The sequence below is a fragment of the Boleophthalmus pectinirostris genome, unplaced genomic scaffold (genome assembly GCF_026225935.1).
Source record: "Boleophthalmus pectinirostris isolate CB_2022bp ecotype Guang Dong unplaced genomic scaffold, ASM2622593v1 HiC_scaffold_13, whole genome shotgun sequence".
NCBI classification, from domain to species: Eukaryota; Metazoa; Chordata; class Actinopteri; order Gobiiformes; family Gobiidae; genus Boleophthalmus; species Boleophthalmus pectinirostris.
Window position 1 is genome coordinate 16,319,346 of NW_026571036.1, and position 19,764 is coordinate 16,339,109.

The 19,764-nt window shown below is 39.8% G+C and overlaps 3 protein-coding genes across 3 annotated transcripts in view; 2 read left to right on the forward strand and 1 right to left on the reverse strand.

The window, feature by feature from the left end:
- Nucleotides 1–1,476, forward strand: part of afdna (afadin, adherens junction formation factor a) — a 46,465-nt gene extending 44,989 nt beyond the window's left edge. The window contains 1 exon segment of the mRNA XM_055149125.1: nucleotides 39–1,476. Coding sequence (XP_055005100.1) covers nucleotides 39–195 — 157 coding nt within the window. The 3' untranslated portion in view covers nucleotides 196–1,476.
- tdrd15 (tudor domain containing 15) lies at nucleotides 994–10,063 on the reverse strand. Its single transcript, XM_020920467.2, has 5 exons — nucleotides 9,965–10,063; nucleotides 8,955–9,028; nucleotides 3,087–8,564; nucleotides 2,211–2,317; nucleotides 994–1,972 (listed from the first exon to the last, which is right to left on the reverse strand). The coding sequence occupies exons 2-5, from the start codon at nucleotides 8,972–8,974 to the stop codon at nucleotides 1,959–1,961; spliced, it is 5,619 nt and encodes a 1,872-aa protein (XP_020776126.2). The 5' UTR covers nucleotides 8,975–9,028; nucleotides 9,965–10,063; the 3' UTR covers nucleotides 994–1,958.
- A 741-nt stretch (nucleotides 10,064–10,804) lies between these two features.
- On the forward strand, nucleotides 10,805–17,842 carry rfx6 (regulatory factor X, 6). Its single transcript, XM_055149541.1, has 20 exons — nucleotides 10,805–10,927; nucleotides 11,388–11,538; nucleotides 11,798–11,921; nucleotides 12,257–12,318; nucleotides 12,389–12,466; nucleotides 12,582–12,609; nucleotides 12,688–12,795; nucleotides 12,864–12,941; nucleotides 13,011–13,124; nucleotides 13,277–13,326; nucleotides 13,509–13,668; nucleotides 13,756–13,900; nucleotides 14,252–14,361; nucleotides 14,446–14,563; nucleotides 15,138–15,260; nucleotides 15,402–15,605; nucleotides 15,893–16,184; nucleotides 16,300–16,616; nucleotides 16,796–16,969; nucleotides 17,658–17,842. Exons 1-20 carry the CDS (start codon nucleotides 10,813–10,815, stop codon nucleotides 17,840–17,842), a joined length of 2,736 nt encoding a protein of 911 aa, XP_055005516.1. The 5' UTR covers nucleotides 10,805–10,812.
- Nucleotides 17,843–19,764: the final 1,922 nt, after the last annotated feature.

Here is a 19,764-nt window from a genome sequence, read left to right on the forward strand (position 1 = left end):
AAAAAAAAAAAATCTTTCTGTGATTTTAATTTTTCCAGTCAGGAGCAGGAGAACTCGATCCCCAGCGGTGCCCCGGAGAGCCTGACCTTTAAGGAGCGCCAGCGCCTCTTCTCTCAGGGGAAGGAGGTGTCCAACAAGGTCAAAGCGTCTCGCAAACTGATGGAGCTGGAGAACGAGCTCAACACCAAGCAGTAGCCCCGCCCACCTGCACTTGGACACGGCCCCTAGTTCCACCTTAAACCAGCCACTACAGCCACTTTGGTTTTTAAGGTGGTCCCAGGACAATCCACTAGCATTTTTTTCCACTGGGCGAGCGTCTGTTCTTGTGTTTTTTTTGGCTCTTATTTTTTTATTTTAATCAACGAATAACTGGACATTTTGACGTAGCTGTTGTTGCAATAGAAAGAGACTAATGGTTTAAAGAGGATTCCCCTTGTTATGGTCTGTTGAAGATACAGTAATTATCAAGCACTGTAAAAAAGAATCTCTAGTGATAAACTGCAAATCACATGACAAAGGGGATATATTTTTGTTCGGTTCTTGGGCAAGGGATAGAATAAAAGAGAGGTTTATTCTTCTTTTAATTTTTTAAAAGCTTCCAGAAACAATTTTAGGATATTTTATTTTGTGAATTTTCTTCTGGTATCATTGTTTTTCACTCTTTTTTAAATTCCACCGGAGAGCTCCAGACCAATTATTGTATTTTTTTTGTTTTTTTAATTCTCAGTGAGTGAACACACTGCTATTTCATTCCGTAGCATGGTATTTTGTTTTAGATTTTCAGTCTATAAACTGCACAACATGTAAATATCAAGGTCCACACACACTTTTAACTACTGTAGACACTTGATACAATTAATGTTAATACACGTTTGAAACAGCAAGCCAAACCTGGTCTTCTCCTTTGGATTTTTAAACCAGAGAAAGATTTATTATTTGTAATCTTGTGTGAATTTTCACCTCTGAGTTCCCCTTAACTTACATTGTGATTAATGGTGGGAAACACTATTGTTTGCTTTATTTATTACAAACATGGAGAAAAAAGCAAACTTGCACAATTTTAATTTAAATGTCCACAAAACCAGTGATTTATCATAATCCAAACCATTATTTGGGACCTCTTGTACTGTGGTAACAATCTGTGACATTATTTTTTGAGTTAGAAACACCAGCTATGGAGGGAGACTTGTAAATGGACTGAAGATGAGGTAATAGGATATATTTTACATTGACCACTGCTGCTCTTCTCACACCTCGATTCCAGTGTCTCCCATAAATAAAGAGTAAAAAACACTTGATGTATTTCTTCTGCAGTTTGGAGTGATTCCAGCAGGTTTTTGTATGGCCACACACAAACTCTACAGACCAACCATCCAACTCACTGTTCCTTCTTAGGTTTCAAATGAACTGAATCATTTAAATGGTTTCCATGTTTAGCCTTTTGTAAATCATTAATAAATACAGATTTTTCAACAATGCAAGACTCTGCGGATCTTTGTCAGCTACAATACTTATGATTTTTGTAGATTAGTTTGTCTTTTTGATGTATTTATTGGGTTAAATAAAAATGTTTTCTTTGTTCATAAATTTTTTTTCAGTCACCCCTGATTTTGGAACAATTATGAGCCGAGATGAACGTTCCTTGTTGAACAGTGCCCCCAAGTGGAGCCCAGGAAATAAGTAAATTTTATATTTCATCTTTACTACAGAACTTTATCATTTGAATAACAAAAATAAAACACTAACATCCATTAACATGTATAAGTCAACTAATGACTCATTACACAAAAAATCTAATAATGAAATTGGTTCATTTAAAAGTAAAGTGAACTGACCTTAATATCCTTTAAAATACATAGCACCCTGAACAACAAACCCTTGTAACTACTACAAACTAAAATACTGTTGGAGGGGTCATCCTCACATTGCAGTTTTCTGGATGATGAAAGCAGAAGTATTTACATCGTCATACCTGCAAATACAGAAATAAAAAGGTTAAAATAGATTTCTGAAGGTGACTGAAGAGCCCGAATGCGAACTTTCTATTTGGAACATGCCGGATAGTGCGTTAGCCATGTCCATTTATATATACAGTCTATGGACCAGACATAAAAGATATTCAGTGTAGCCTGTGATCATTTCATACAGTATCTACAAAACATCACTGAGAAAAAACTCTACACTGAACAAAGTAGTTTAGGAAAACGTACACAGATTGGAGTCCGAGTCAACGTTGAAAATCTGTTCCATTTCTGGGTCTTCATCACACTTGTCACTTTGGGGCCAAAGGCTGCGTCTAGGGCTCTGCTCCTGAAACCTGTCAGACACAAACACGACAATACTTTGTGCACATAACTAAAACCAATTAATTTAGTAAATAAAAAATAAATGAGATGTTTACCGTATTATTCACTGTATTCTATATTAAGTCGTTAATTTAAGGCTCCCCATAACCACTTTAATTGTCAACTATAGATATAAATGTCCCAATTTACATTTCTATTGTTTTATTCTCCTCACTCCATATGTATGTAAACCAGGGACGAATTACAGGTTTATGATCTTACGTGGCCAGATTGTAGGGGTGTGCAAAAATATCGGAATATTGATATACCGTATCGTTTAATGTGATGATACAGTATAGATATCGTGGGCTACTGTATCGATATTTCACCAAGAGTATTTTTAGGTGTGTTTTACTAAATTATTTTGTTACAGTGCTACAGTTTTGTTGCTTGTGGAGTGAAAGGAAGGTCATTTATGCGACACATTTGACATTTTTACTGTTTTGAGGATTAAAATGTTTGTGTTTCATATGAACTTTGCACAAGAAGTGATTTAACAAAGCCTTTTATTATCACAGCCATGATTTAGCCTTTATTTTTTATTGAACCGTATAGAATCGATTTGAAATATATCATATCGAATCGAAAGTGCACTGTATCGAGATATGTATCGTATCGTGGCCTGTGTATCGAGGTATGTATCGTATCGGCAACTCCTTAATGATACCCAGCCCTACCAGATTGAGCAACATTTGAAATTTTAAATATGCTTTAATTCTAGGAAAATCAAATATACCATACCGTAGTCCCAACACAATGTCCGTGTAGCTGGCGTGTCCTGCGTCCACCAGCTGCTTGGCAACATGGACCCCATTGGCCAGGATGTCCACTTTCCACTGGCACTCGGAGACCTCCTCCCTGAAGAATATCTGGAGATTCTTCTGGTCCAAACATTGCTGGAAGAAAACGGCTGCTTCATTGCTCCACTGTTCATCTGCCCCAGCTGGCCTCACCATGTTCAAGGTGCAGGGGTAAGTCACTTTAGGCAGCTCTGTTATGTGTTTTGGGAGTTTTTTCAGCTTTGAATGGTCTACATAAGACAAGCATTTGACGTGTCCATAGTCCACAAGGTTCACCATGAGAGTAGAATCTGCGTGGAGGATCTCAGCCCTGCACCACTTGTTTCTGGATTCAGATTTAACCAAGCAGCCAGCTCTGGGAATGAGGTGGGTAGAGGGGAGGGGCTGCAGCTTGTGTTGAAGGTCGTCCAACAGGATGGAGACTTGACTCAAGAGGTGCAAGTCCTCCAAGACCACACAGAACTCAAAGGGCGTGGTGACAGCAGCCGCAAAGCCACAATACTCCTTATTCAGTGTAACAGGAGCACAGGCCAGTTTCTGAGGGAGGTCCTGCTCATCCTGCTCAGTCGCGCTCTCATTTCCTTGTCCAGAATCCTGTTCAGTTTTTTTTTTCTCTGTATTTGAATTGTGATACTGGAGAAGGAATCCGTCCATAACTATTTCTACAAACCACAGTTGTTGTTTTTCTGATATACTGACAAATACAAGCTTGACATTACATCCTTCAATGGCTTTAATTGCTTCATAACACATTTGCATGTCCTGAGCACGGCCTCTTTGGATGTTCAGTCTGCAGTGCACAGCAAATGATGGAATCATTGTAATGTAGTTCTTCATCTGCCGCAGGGTGCTTTTTGATGCTGTTCCAATTTTCCCATGATCCAACAGGTGCACCAAACAAGCATCGTGAGAAACCTTAATGACAACAGCCCTACGGCATGGTCCGCCATTTTGTTCTTGAACCACACAGTTCAGGCCTTTTTTGACATCACTTGTCAAGATAGGTTTAAAGTTCTTGAAGTTTATAGTCATCAGTGACTCCAGTGCAGCTAATGTGTCCCCAGATTTGTCAAGCCTGAAATAGAAATCTCCATTGCTCTGTACAGACAGCACTAGACCGATCTCAGTGTCTCCTCTTTGGATTTTTGGAAGCAAGAAGGCATTGAAAACATCTTTCGACACTTCAATAGTGCTTACTGTCTTGGGCGGTTTTCTCTTTATGGCTCTCCTTACAGGTTTTTTGGCGTTTGGTTTTGTCTGTGTTTTTTTCACTTCAGGAATTGTGTTGGTTTCTTTTGGAGCTGCTGCTTCAACTGGTACTGGAGCTGTTGCATCAAGAATTTCAACTTTGACCTCCCATTGAGACTTCCTGTAACAAACAAACTCAACCCTTAGTGGCTTGTCCATAACTGCATTTGCAAAAGCAGCAGTATTGTTAAAAGCTGAGCTGTCCAGTAGGCTGCATGGTATGCTGTATCGCAGTTGAGAGACATACTCCTTTGCCATTACAAACACCTTTTCTTTCCCCACTATGGCAGAGTTTCCAAAATCAACAAATTCCACTTTGAAAGTACAGGAGTCTATATTTTGCTTGACAACAGCACGGTACAATGCCCCATCTTCCTCGTACTCTGCGAGAACCAGATCATCAACTTTTAGGGAAATGTTTGTGCATGGCTCTAAAGTTTCTCTGAAGGAGCTTGAGTTCAGATCTTCTGCCATTTGAAAGATGTTTACTTCATCACTAGAACGCTGGAGGAAGAAACTACTGAGTGAATCAATATGGGAGGCAAAACATTTTAACTTTGAGCCTTCAGTGAGTTTTATTAAAGATAAACAGGAGATCTGGAGTACCTTGGAGTTATGTTGGATGGCAGACTTTGTTTGCGGTTCTGGAGGGCTGGGCCAGTTGTATGTCTCTGCTCTTTGCGTAACTTCATCTGGTTTCTTTGACTGTGGAGATTTCACTGGCCCAGTTCGCTTGTTGGGACTGTGTTTGTTTGATTTATTTAGATTTTTCTTTTGCATGTTTTTCGTGGGAGATGTCTTTGCTTGGCCCTGGCGCTTACTGGTGTTTTGGGTTTTCTTACCACCACTGATGTTGAAGGTTATGGCTATTTTTGGTTTAGGTGTAAGGCTGTGAATGAGCTCCTTTAGCCTCTCATTGACACTAACTTCCCCATCAAACAACTCCACCCCAAAAGATCCATCTTCCATTTTTGCAACAATGACTGCCCTCACCTGCTTATTGAGAACCGCAGCATCAAGCCACTCACTCACCTGCGCAAAAACGATACCCTGAGGAACCCCGGCCAGACTGAACCTCAACGCCAGCATTGGTTTGTTTAACAGCTCCATTGACTCTTTTGGGATGAAAATCACATGTTTTTTCTCTGTCATCATTGTGTTTCCATAATCTACAAATGTCACGCAAACATGAGAAGGAGGATGAGCTGAGTAAGCAATCCCCCTGTACCACTTGCCGTCATGGTATTTTGCAAGACACAGTTTTTCGACAACAGTTTCTGCATTGGCTTGTTTTACTTTTTGGACCTCTGAAATTTTGGCATCAATCTCTTCCAAGACTAATGTATTTTTTTCAAGTTGGCAAAAGACCTCAAAATGACTGTGGACATGGGTGACAAAGACCTGCTCTTCGCTCCCCTCTCTGAGATCATAAGATGAGTAAACAAAAGATTCAGGGAATACTGTTGGAGATGGAGTCCTTGTAACTACTTGTGCAAGAGAGTTTTCAACAAGCAAGTTGGACACACTTTGATTGGATTCTGTGTTGCAAAGATGCACAACGTTGCACAACCCTTTGTTTTTTACATTTAACTGAGAAACAACATTACATTTAAGGTTTGCACCGCTATTGTTAGCAAATTGTCTTAGAAACTCTGTGGCATTGCCAGTCCAACCCAGTGCTAGTGGTTCAATCACATTATAAAGGCTGCATCTAAAAGCCTGCCCTTCCAAAACACAGAATTCTGGGAGCAATCCTTGTAAACAATCTTCTGTGACTTGAATGCTTGAACCAAAGTCGACAAGAATGACTCTTGTTTTGCCATTTTGTCTTTCTGTGATGATCCCGCGGCACCATTTTGCATTGAAGGGCAACTTGACGACACAACACGACGTTTCTGGTTCAAGTGGGACAGTTCTGGTTGAATAGTGCTCCTGAAGTCTTTCCATCAGAGCCTCTAAAGCAGGCACTTGATCGAGGCGCTGGCACCAGAAGTCTGAGGGTGTGTTTATGAGTACGCAGCGAACAGCAAACTCACAACCAGGCTTAATGTTGAGCACTTTTATGCTAACTGGTTCTTTAAGTTTCTCCAGTGACGCCTCCTCCTCATTCCACTTTTTGGCTGCCTTTGGTTGTAGTAATGGTTGTTTATTATGTGTTGTTACTTTCCGTTTAGTTCTGTATAGTTTCCTCCCACCCATCAACTCTTTTGAGATGTTTTTGCCATAGCATGCTTGGTTGGTTGAGATGAGAAACTCTGACAGGCCTTGGCCGCCATCATTCCTACATTCCTGATCATAAAGGTCAACATCACATTTGCTTTTCCTCATCTGGATGACATGAATTTGTAGCACTTTGTTTGACACGAGGTGTCTGAAAGAGTCAGTGCTACTGCTAGACCAAAACTCGTAAATTGGCACAACATTGACGAGGCTACAGCACAAAGCAAATGCAGACTTGTCTGCAAACTCCTCAGGTATTTTCTTGATTAAATTGTGTGGCACTTTTCCGATATTCCCAAAGTCAATGAAGAGCACCTCTGCCCCATGCTCCAAAAGGTCCACCACCACGCCTCTGTAATAATGCATGTCTTCCTCATAGACCGCACAGCAAAGCATCCCTGGCTCTGGGTTTTCCAATATGTCTTCATCAAGTGCTATTCTTCTAAAATGTCTGGACAATTTCTCCATCATTTCTTCAAACTCGTCATTCCGTTTTTCAGTCCGAACCCAGAAGTGATTGGGGTTTTGAACATGCTCCACGTAGCCAGCAAAGATGGAACCAACTTGAATTTCCTCATCTCCAAGCGTTTTGTCAAGTTCTTTGCTCATAACTGTCTCGTAATACAAATGCCCACTTTGAGGTAAGCTCAGCTCATTGCGGGTTAACTCTGTGCTGGAAAATTTCTGAATGGGAATTGGAGTCACCCTTTCTAGGGCTTTCAGAATGGTGACGCAGTAAAGATGTTGTTTTGGTTTGTAGTTGTTGATCTCAATCTCCAGTATTCCTCCAAGTAAACTTGCCTTTAGGAAACCGAGCTGTTTGTTTTTGATAGCCTCTTCCTCACTGTTCATGCAGGATAAGGCACAGGGGAAGCTCATGACAGGAATAGAGCAGAAATGTGGTGGCAATTTATGGATATTTTCAACGTTAACAGATTCAAAGTAGCCATAGTCAACAAACAGCACGCGGTAAAGGGAGTTGACAGGCAGATGCTGGACTAAACCTCTGTACCATTTTTCATCTTTACCTTTGACAGAACAGAGCAAGCCAAGATTGTCTGGGGTTCTCAGTTGATTGACTCTAACCTTTAACTCACAAGCTACTGCGAGACTGCTTGATAACTCCTTGAGCTCTGATTCTTTGTCGGCCATTTGGCAGTAAAACAGTCCAGGATTAACGGCAGCTGTAACACGCACTGTCACATGTGATCCGCATTTCAATTTAGGTCTGCAGGATGACAGGATGTTCTCATATCCTTTTAGACTTGTCAGTTTTAAGAACTCTTGTCCTCTTTGCTTTTCAATGAGTAAATAAGGAGCTGGTTCAATGTTTTGTTTTAAAGGAGCTTCTGTCAGCATCTCAACCAAAAGCAGAAATGTACTGGTGTCAACATGTCTCCCAAAACCATGGCGGACAAGGTCGCTGTTGATGTCTGGGGCTTCCAGTAGAAGCACTTTGTGAGGGAGAAAAGCTTGGATGTAACCTGTGACATTTCTTCCAATTAGATTAGCAAAGTACTTCTCTACAACCGAGTGGCAGGAGTCTGGAAGCAGCAGCACGCTTGAGAGAAAGCCACAGACAATTTTAGGGGGTAAAATGAAGAGGTCATTTGAGCAAGAGGAAATATGTGCCTCATCCACACTTAGTACGTTACCATGATCAATGAGAAACACATCATACAAGTCCTTCTTTAGGTTCTGGACACGTCCTCTGTACCAACGCGCTGAGGTCAGGTCTTCAACAAGACAAAACTCTCCTATATCAACAGCAGCTGGAGCTTTGGGGGCATTTTGGATCTCTCCCTGGAGGATGTTGTAATCCAGTTCACAGATGGTGAGGTACTGGCCTTGGAAGTGGATGAGCGTGGCTTCTGGGTTCCAGTTCAGGTGAGTGAGCATTAGGTCCACAGGCCAAAGGACACAAGGTCCTACTGGAACACTGCCATGCGATCTGAAAAAAAGAGGGTGAATTTTTGAGATTAGATTAAAACACAAGGGTCAAACAGTTATTTCAGTGGTTGACTGATAATTTTACATTTTATTACGCACATACACAGGGTATTCTGTTTTATACAATAAAAACTGCCATAACACAGCACTTCATTTGTCACCAGTGATTTTGTGTTTGCTTTTGAGGTAAGGAAGCTGTAAAAAGAGATTACGGATGACAAGTGTACAGCAAAATGCCATTTCAACTGGTCTAACAAATCAACATGTATGCACTTGCACACTCCACCATACACAAACTATTTTGTTTTAACATTTTAATGTAATTGCACTCACTACAATAAATAAAAACAAAAACAAATTTTCAATCAGCGCATCCCCATAATCTACTTACTTAAATTCCAGACTCATCATGGACAGCAGTGATGCCTTGAGATATCACCATGAAATATTTGGCGAGTTGGCAACCTACACAAAAACACAAGTTTACTATGAAGACTATGATTACTGACTTTTGTACACAACTGTGACAAAAGTATGAATGATGAAGCCTTTGCAACGTTAAGTATTTATATGAAAATTAGCATGCATTAATATAAATGAATGAAATTACGCACAACAGTAGAGTGTGATTTTATAATAGATCCACCGCATCCTGACTAAACCAGGTCTGAATCAGAACTAAAACAGGACTAAACAAAGACTAAACCGTTTTCAGTCCTGGTCTGGTCCTTGTCTGGTCCCGGTTTCAGACCCGGTCCTGTTCCCGGTCTCAATCCTGGTCTCGGTTCTGGTCTGATACCGGTCTCAGTCCCAGTCCTGGTCCCGTTTCTCAGTCCAGGTCTGATTCTGGACTTGGTTCAGTCCGTATGTGACGCAATAGTCCAGCACCGCAGTCACGGAAGTCACGTAAACGGGAAACGGCCGTTATCCGTTTTTTCATTTTGGTTTTGGAGACAAATAATGAAGAAAACAGTTGTTTTTTCGTTTTCTACTTTTTGGTTTTATTTTGAAGAACGAATGAACGAATGATAAACGGATTCTTCTCCTTTACAAAATGCTCCAAATTCTCCATAGCGCATATTACGACTTTATTTTAACTTCGACTTTTATAAAATCTTATTATCTTTCTTATAAAATCATGACTTTATTCTCTTAAAATTACGCGTTTAATGTCGAAATGTTACGACTTTATTCTCGTAGCACCAGTATAATTTATTTATTTTTTTATCTGAGCAGTATACTCCGTCGTAGATACGAAGCTAAACTTGAGCTAACGTTAGCGCTAATAGGTCTGCACATCCCATTGTGACTTTCGCCATCAATTAGTTTTAATCAATATAACAGGATTCTAATAACAACACGTGGCACGAAAACTTGCACTGCGTTTTTTCTTATTCTTACCTCTACGTGTGTTACGAAGGGCCACCTGTCCGCCCTGTGCTCTCCATGCCGCAGCTACGGCCTCAGCGTCTGCCTCTGACACCCACGTGCAGTTTCACTTCCTGCCCATGACCGCTGCGTGGCGCTCTTTTTGTCTTCTCCTGTGACATTTCTTTCTATAATTACCAGTTACCCACATTAATATTCAATTTCTAATCCTTCATTTGATAGGCCCTATATCTTACCAATAAAACTGCCTAATTTCAAAGCCTCGTATGTTCACCACATAGACCTATAATTATTCTGTAGTTTTCTTCTATATTTTATTCATCTGACACAAATTAGGCTAGTTATAGCTTAATAAGTTGAAGATATTTATTAACATTGCCTTCTTTATATAGGAAGGTTATATTCTCAGTCCTAACCTGAGCCTTATGTTGATAATTGTAAAAAGGTGGGTAATTCACACAAATGACTGCTTCTCTATGAGTTTAACTTACCAGGTGTGTCTCAGTCCTCTCCATGTGTTTGTCTGGCCCAGCTGACTGGGGGAGGTAGGATGGATGGACAGATGGATGAGGAGTTGTCTGTTAATCATTAATAACATGAATTAGCCCGGACAGTGCTCTGTAAATATGACAAACACCAGCCTCAGCTTCATCAGCACTGCAGCCCTTCTGCAGGTGGATCACAATCTTTCGGACATGGCTCAGACCAAAAGGTTACATTTGGTTGGCATTTTTTATTTGTCTTCATGGAGTTAAGCTTCTAAGGACCAATGAGTTTTCTGTTGAAAGGACTGCATCTACCTTTTCTTCCTTTTAGTTATTTTTCTTCTCTTGTGGCTTGTTTTTCTACATTGTGACACTATGCCAATGAAACGTGACTGCTCCACCAAAGATGGACTGTTCCTCATTCAACCTTTGTGCAGCTCTCCAGATGAAACGCGCTTTCACAAGGAGGATGATTCACAAATTAAATCTGGTAAAAAAAAATTTCTAACTAACATGATTCAACTCTAGCTATAGCCTATTATATGTGCAAATTAAATCTATGTATATACTTTTCCAAAATGCATAAAACTGCAAATTCATTTCAGATGGAACAGTGTCTACAGACATCCTGTCTCCATCTAATAGCGCCTACAAGAAATCTTTATTTTCCTTTAGCAGTTCATTTGAAGCTTAGTATTATCTCAAATGTTAATGTCTCCTGAGCATTTTTGAAAGGAAACTGATTTTGAAACTATATGTATTTGTATACTGTATATTGCAAATGGAAAATCTGTTGAGAAAATTGCTATGAGATCCAAATATGATCATCCAGGGCAAGATACATAGACTTTGTAAAGAAGTAGAGTATATACAGTCTATAGCGTTCATGAAAAGAGATTCTTATTCAGCCCTATCATGGCTTGGTAATAGTGTTCTGACATGTGATTCAGAAGAGGAGGACAGTAACGAGACCCCTTCATCTGAGGAGGACCAGGACATTGTGGACTACAACCTGAGCCTAAAGCAGAGTGTTTCCTCCAGAAAAACTATCAGCCAAATTATTAAAGACAAGAAGAAACAGACACATCTCACTCTGCAATGGTAAGAAGTGCACCTTTATGTATAGTTGCACTTAAACCATTCACTTCAAATATAATTTTGAACATATGTAGAGGCAAATCATCAGATAGGAGTGTTAAATCAGTAAATACTTTTCTCAGACCTAAAGTGGAAGACAGAATAGTTTGTCATTGAATGCATTATGGTTATTTGAGTGGTACAGATGGACTTAAGGACGACTGACCTCAGAACACTGTGTTCCTGTTGGTTTATTGTGGTTAAATGGTTGTGTGATGTGCAGGCTGGAGGAGAATTACATTGTGTGTGAAGGAGTGTGTCTGCCTCGCTGCATCCTGTATGCTCACTACCTGGACTTCTGCCGCAAAGAGAAACTAGAGCCAGCCTGTGCTGCCACCTTTGGAAAAGTGGGTTTGATAATATAAGTTTTATTAATTTATTACTGTCCATTAGTTAAAAGTACAGTACAACCTTTTCTTCATATATGATATTGCTTGGCCTGGAAAATTACACAGTATAAGACATTAAGCGTATTTATCTCCATGGACACAAACAGGTGACACTGCTGAGTCACGTTACATGTCAGATCAGTAGCAATGCAATATCATGGTCAAGACAAACAGGAAGAGGGGGCATATCCCACCCGAAAATTTACATAGTGCACGTTTAAATTGAAGAGAAAAAAAATGTTAAGATATAAAGATTATATATATATTTTTAAGTGTTCTCTCAATCTCAACAGACAATTCGGCAGAAGTTCCCACTGTTGACAACGAGACGTCTGGGCACAAGAGGACACTCCAAGTACCAATTACAACTATTACATTATTATCAGTTAATATTAGAAAAGTCGTTAAATAGTAGTATTGTGTAGGTATCACTACTATGGCATTGGCATTAAGGAGAGCAGTGCTTACTATCACTCAGTGTACTCTGGGAAAGGCTTGACAAGGTGAGTCTACGTTTCATCTATGTTTTGTACCATATTTTAAACTAATTTAAAATATTGTATCACAGTTTATGAAGAAAAAAATATATAATCTCTACTTCTCCATTTTTGCTTGCAGATTTTCAGGAAGCAAACTGAAGAATGAGGTAATATAAACACTGAAAATGTTGTGAGAACCATTGTTGATGATCTGAAGAAAAATAAGTGAAATTGTCTTTATTTAGGGCGGTTTCACTCGGAAGTACTCCCTCAGTTCCAAAACAGGAACACTGCTCCCAGATTTTCCCAGTGCTCAACACCTTCTTCTGCAGGGAAACATTTCCAGGGAAAAGGTCAGAAACATTTCAATTCACAACATCTGAACAGCATTAAATTGTTGTTTTTGGGATTTTCTTTGCAGGTTGACACTCTGATCATGATGTATAAAACTCACTGTCAGTGCATCCTGGATAATGCCATTAATGTCAACTTTGAGGAGGTATTTTGTATATTATTCTTGTTGTTTTTTAAGTCTCGTGAAACCAAAGTAAAGTAAACCTTGTATTAGATCCAGAACTTCTTGCTGCACTTCTGGCAGGGCATGCCCGACCATCTGCTGCCCCTGCTGGAGAACGATGTCATTGTGGACATTTTCTGTGTATGTGACTCCATTTTGTACAAGGTCAGTCACAAGTCAAATTAGACCTTTGGCAATTGATCAAACTACCATTTCAACATCTATTTAGGTTGAGTACAGACAAGTTGCAAAGTGAAGAGTGGAGAATTAAACTCTGTCTGCAATGTAAAGTTAATGATAATTTCATTTGTTATCAGGTTTTAACAGATGTCCTTATTCCTGCCACAATGCAAGAGATGCCAGAAAGGTTGGTAAAAAACAATCTTCCCTTTTCATTGAAATTTATATTTATCTTATCTGTAACTTTGTCTGTACTTTAGAACATTCCAAGCTAAGCATTAACAACCATATGGAGACAAACTTAAGCAAGTTACATAGTGCATGTAAAAAATCTGTTAATACTTATTTAAGTGTTTTTGTATCTCACAGTTTATTGGCTGACATCCGAAACTTTGCGAAACACTGGGAACACTGGTTAGCGTCCTCTCTGGAGAACCTACCAGAATGTCTTGCGGCAAAAAAGCTGCCCATTGCACGCCGGTTTGTCTCATCTTTGAAGAGACAGACCTCGTTCTTACACTTAGCCCAGGTATAATCTTCTCCAGAGAACTTCCATGTTAACTAGATCCCATTTTAAAAACATCTAAGCCTTAGTGCTCTTATTGTGCTGCTTCAGATCGCTCGCCCAGCACTCTTTGACCAAGCAGTGGTGACTGGGATGGTATTGGACATTGACAGTGTGGATCTAAATAACATCAGCTCTCAGCCTCTGCTCAGTGTCAGCTGCCAAGGCGACCAGGACCAAGAGATCTACTCCGAGTGTGAGGCACCACCACAAACGAACACAACACAACAGCAAACAAAACCACGTAAAAGTCTATCTAAGCCTATGATAACAGTAATATTTTTTTCTTCCTAATTTGTTAGGAAGGTAGAAGTTACTTAATCAACCCTCTATATTTCAAATTTTGCATTATAAAATAATAACAAAAAATTCCCCACAACTATGAAGAAAAAAAGAAAGTACGCACAATAATAATATTTCCAATATACTGTAGTATTTAGAGGCCTAACTTAGATGTCATATATGAATAATCAATGCAGTTCTTTTCTTCTACAGCAAATGTCACATGACCATCATTGTGATTGTCAATACTCTTTCCTCTGTACAGATGACTCAGTGAGTGTGTTTCATGAGCTTAAAGAGCTGCTGAGGAAAAATGCCACAGTTGAATCTTTCATTGAATGGTTAGACACTGTTTTGGAGCACAAAGTCATCAAGGTACAGGCTAGCAGTTACTCTGTGTGTTTACAGTATTATTCTCAAGTTTCTGTCTGATTAATGCTGTTTTCTTCTTGATCCCAGCCTGGTAAACAGAGTGGCCGTTCAGTGAAGAAACGAGCTCAGGACTTTTTACTGAGGTGGAGTTTTTTTGGAGCAAGAGTGATGCACAATCTAACCCTAAATAATGCCTCCAGTTTTGGTAAGAAGCAATGTAATACATTTACATGACACATCTTTTTGTTTAAAAAACAAAACATGACAAATTTTCCTCTACCCATTTTATTGAGTTATCTATTCGAAGATTATACTGTGTTCACAATAAACTGGATAAAACGGCGGGCTTCCAGTATCAGCAGCAGATTGCCACAATAGCACCATAAATTGTAATGGGGAGTGCAGGCCTGATCAAACAGCTCTTATCTGTGTGGCGTGTGCTTCTCTGCTCAAACTCAAACACTTTGTGGACGTGAATAAACACGAACATGTGGCACTCTGCCTCTGAGCACGACCACGTAGAGGTCACAGAGCTGCAGCCTAAAGGTCAGGGGTCACACAATACACCAGGACAGTCACCGGGAGGTTGGACTAATATTTGGATTAAGATCAACAAGTAACAATGGTTTAATAGGTAATTGAAGTGACTGGTAAGATGTGAAGGAAACACTGAACCTTTGGAGATTTTACTTTTTTACTGCTTTTTACTGCTTACTGTAGCCTACAACAGAACAACAAGGAAATATTCATTGTACCTTTTGTGTGTTACTTTGATTCAGGCTCTTTTCACCTGATCCGGATGTTGCTGGACGAGTACATCCTTTTGGCTTTGGAAACTCAGTTTAACAATGACAAGGAACAGGAACTGCGCAATCTCCTTGACAAATACATGAAAAATGCAGGTAACCAAAGATGTGGTGTAAAACTCACAATTTAAGATGTAATGATGTAGACTGACAACAGACAGACATGCACACCTTACATTACACTATGTTTTATATTTGTATTTTATATGTTTATCTTTTATTTGTTTATTTGTTTAGATGCAAGTAAAGCAGCTTTTATGGCATCGCCCAGTTCCTGTTTTCTGGCGAATCGCAACAAAGCAAATCCGGTCTCTGACCAATCAGTGAAGAATGAGTCTTTGGTGGAACAGTCCTATGTGTTTTCAGTGAGCAGTCAGCAGCAGCCTGCAGCAGACACAAACATTTACCTGGGCACTGAACCATCCATGTTTACATTAACAGGTAAAAACAGCATAATTTCATTTAGATCATTAGAATACTTCTGAGGCACTGGATTACTCACTTAGGTTAAGTACATGCAGCATATAGTACATGAAAGTTGTGTTCTCTATTCCTGACCCCTTGGTTGATATGGGCTTTATGCCCATAATAAAATAGTCTATATACTTTATGGACTATAATCTTAAAAACGAGTAGCCTAATTAATAGTTAATGTTGCTGTCTGTTAGATACTGGGTCTTCTGTTTTGATGTGGACATTTAGAGCAACTTTTGCTCTTTTCTTCCCAGGTTCCCAAGTGGACTTCTCACAAGTGAGCGGGACACTCATGACGCCCCCTATCTCTCCAGTGGGAGTAGTGCACCGTGGCTCAGTCATAAACCAGGGTCCCATGGCAGCACGACCTTTGACCTTTTCCTCCTCCACATCTTCATCATCCTCATGCCAGTCGTCACTCAGCACCCTAACACAGCCTAGCCCCTGCTCCTCCTACACAGAAACCCTGTATCAGGGCTTACCTCAGAGTGGAGCAGGGTACTTCCCTCCAACCAGCCAGGCATCTAACTACCAACTGTCTCTCAGGTCAACTACAGATGTGAAAATGTCTACAAAACAACTGTATTTAAATAAAAGTCTCTAGGATATGTCGCCTCAGCTTTCCTTAACATAATTCTGGAATACCTTTTTTTTCCGGCAGGCCTCAGAGCCAGTGTGTGTCCTCTGTCCCCTCCCAGAGCTCCTCGCTGGGATACTCTGTCTGTCGTTACCCCTCTTTCAGTGAACAGCCCCTCAGTAAAGAAGTGTTCTTCAGCCACACTTCTGCCCCACCCTCCACCAGAACTGCCCCCTGCTCTGTGCCCTCTTATGGGCCCCTTCGCTCCAGCTACGCCTCTGAGTCTGAACCACACCACCCTGAACCAGGACTGGACCAGACTCATATCATGGACTCTGAGGCCTTTGGGTTTGGGGCACAGAGTGCACAGAGCGGCTATTCTGCAGCAACCGCTCACAGTGGTAAGTTTGATGTGTACAAACAGTTAGAGTGCATTTGGTGCAAATCCCTCACACTGTAACACTTCAGTGACCTTTTTTCATCTTCATTTATTGCTGCATAATAATACATAAATCTACTATCCAACAGTGACCAGGCATTAAAGCAATGTTTAAAAAGCAGGTGTGTCTGTGTTTTGTAGGTTACTATGGAAACAGCCCATGTTTGGAGAGGATGACCTCACTGGATCAGCACGTGTCAGTGATCAGCAGTGTGAGCAGTCTGAGAGCATTTGGGTCTTTCTCTGAGGCTCACGACCCTCTGAACCTGCTCGGAGAAATCACCCGCAAAACAACAGCACTGTGTTTTACAGCGAGTCGGAGCACTCCACGGGTGAGAGCAGAGCATCACATGTTAACATGCCCATGCACCACACGTCAACATGAGTGTGGGTTACACCTCGAGTATTATATTTTGTTTTATGGAAATCTAATGATGAGCCTTGTGTCATTGTAAATCTTGTGTAGAATATGATGTATACAAATTAAATTGTTTAATTGGAAGGGACAATGCAGTCACAATGACAAGATAGGAGGATTAGTGTGTAACTAGTGGTAATTTTTTTTTCCCAAACTGGGTTGGGCTTTTCAACATGGCATTACAAATTCATTTATACATTTAGATGTGTCTGTATAATATTTGTATTAATGAATAACTAATATAATATTAGTTAGGAGACAGTCTGGATGTTGGATATTGGGTAGTTTTACTTCAACATGGATATGTACTCTTAATATCTCATCATGTAACTCTTTAGACACGGAGAATGTTCCAACGTATGGTTTCAACTTTGTTTCCATGGTATCGTGAAGTGCCACTTAGTGTTGGTTTAAGTAACAAAATGCAATACTTCCAGCAGTGGTTAGGGGTGCTTTCTCTGACAGTTTGCATCAAGTGTATATACTGTATTCTTCAGGGAAAGCATAGACTACAAGTGATTATTTGAATGTGTGAACATGTCTCATTCTTACTTACTCTTGTTCTCTTACTCTTGTGTGTCTTAGGTCCCTCCCTGTTGTCCGTCACAGCCCCCTGCATGTTCAGTGGCTCTTCTTCGTTCTCCTCTCAGGACGCCATCTTGTCCCAGCAGCAGCAGCAGCGCGTCCCATCAGTCTCTGAGGTGCACGACCTGGTGTCTTCACTGCCCCCCATTAACACTGTGTTTATGGGGGCTGGGGGAGTGCAGTGAAGTCAACTGTTACAAAATTAGACCTGTTGGAATAACAGACTGCAGACTACACACTTAAGATGAGAGCTATTTGTAAGATGTTTTGAAGAATTGTAAATTAAATGAGGAATCTGCAAAAATCTACCCAATTTTTCTATATTTATTAAGGACTTGTATCATTGGTGCCTTTGGAATATTACATTAAAACATGAATATTCTCCACAATATGATTACGAAACATAACTCCAAAAGACTGGTGCTAAGTTACATGCCAAAAGGAAAAAAATTATGGATTTTCTCTTTTTCTCTTTTACTAAAGTCACTTGAGATTAACAATATAACATGATCGTGCAAATATGAAACATAAATATATATACAATTATATCACCACAGTCAAAAGAATGTTTATTTTTCAATTGGAAAGGCACACTGGCTCACTGCGAGAATGCTAATTTTTCAGTGTATATTTGGTAATAAAACCACCTGTACCACCTGTTATTGACTAATAAGCAAGGAGGCATGGATAAATGGGTGCAGACCCACTACCAGAAAAAGATAGTCAATAGTCAATAGTCAATAGTCAATTAATATATAATATTTTATAGTTTCCTACTATATCTTTTTAGCAATAATACATAAAAGTTGGAGGAGAAATCGATTATTTTGCCCTACACTGTGAGAAAGAAATTTTGAATAATAAGTAGTACATAAGTACATAGAAATATTTAAATGTCCGTATCACCTTCCCTTCTCCCCCTCCTGCATCGCCTTTTATATGTTATCTGTTCTCAGGTAAAATCCATTTGAGGAGCATGTGCGCAGTCAGGGCCAGATGGTACAGCGTGTGTGATGATGACAGAATCCACAGGTTAAAATACTTTAATTACTGAGTCAATAAAGGCGGCAACAATCGCTGCAGCGTCAGTGTAAAAACAACAGAAGGCGGAAGGCAAACTCTGGGCCAATGTTTAACCAGAACTCAGCTGACACCACCTCCTCGTCCCTGTGAGAGACTCAGGTTGAATAATAGACATAAAATAAAAAATCTAAATAGAATATTCAGCTTTCTTGTAGGCCTACTACTTATCTATATATCTATATCTATTTATCTATAGCTATAGCTTTGTTTTATCTTGTTTGTTATCTTGTTTTATTTTTTTAAAATGTCTTTTATGCGTCAATTGACATAGCAGTTTAGAAGAGCAAGTAGGCCGTTTTCCTGCACTTATGTTAAGTTCCACAAGGAGGCAGCAAACCATTGCCTCGCTCCTCTGCCTCCGCTATAATAACAATCTGTGGTTCAAACAAAAGACGGAATGAAGTGAAGATGAGTTGCTACATCAGTTATTAAATAAATAAGAATGACTAATAAAAATGTAATACACAAGTCACAGTAGGCACCATTTATACAATTTAGCTCTAGTCTACTACATTTACCCCTCTAATCCTAATTATATTATATATTATAGTATAGTACAGTATAATATTGTATATAGTGGCAGATAAGAAGCCTCACATAGGCCATACTTAGGCCCCTGTCCAATATAACTGAATAGGAATAGGATCCAACTGTGCGCCCTACCCTGGGGCTTGGGACAACAGACGCCTTTGCCCCTGTCTCCTCCCCTAACTTGAAAAGTGAAGTCCCTTGTGAGGAAAGACAAGGTCTTTGTGACTAATTGAGTTTCACCTTCACTGTCTACAATCCACAGCAGCATTGATTTTTAGAAAGTCATTTTTCTTCTTTCTTCTCTTTTCATTTTCAGACAACGCTTAAATGATCAGAAACACTGTAGGTGAAGGCCTCGGACAATAAAAAATCACTAAGCAATACAAATGCAGCTTAAAATCCATTTTGTTATATCCACATCACAATCATTTTGGAGGTTTGATTTCAATTCTGGTCACACTAGGATAGAAGCTTCCTCAAAGTTTGGGTTTGT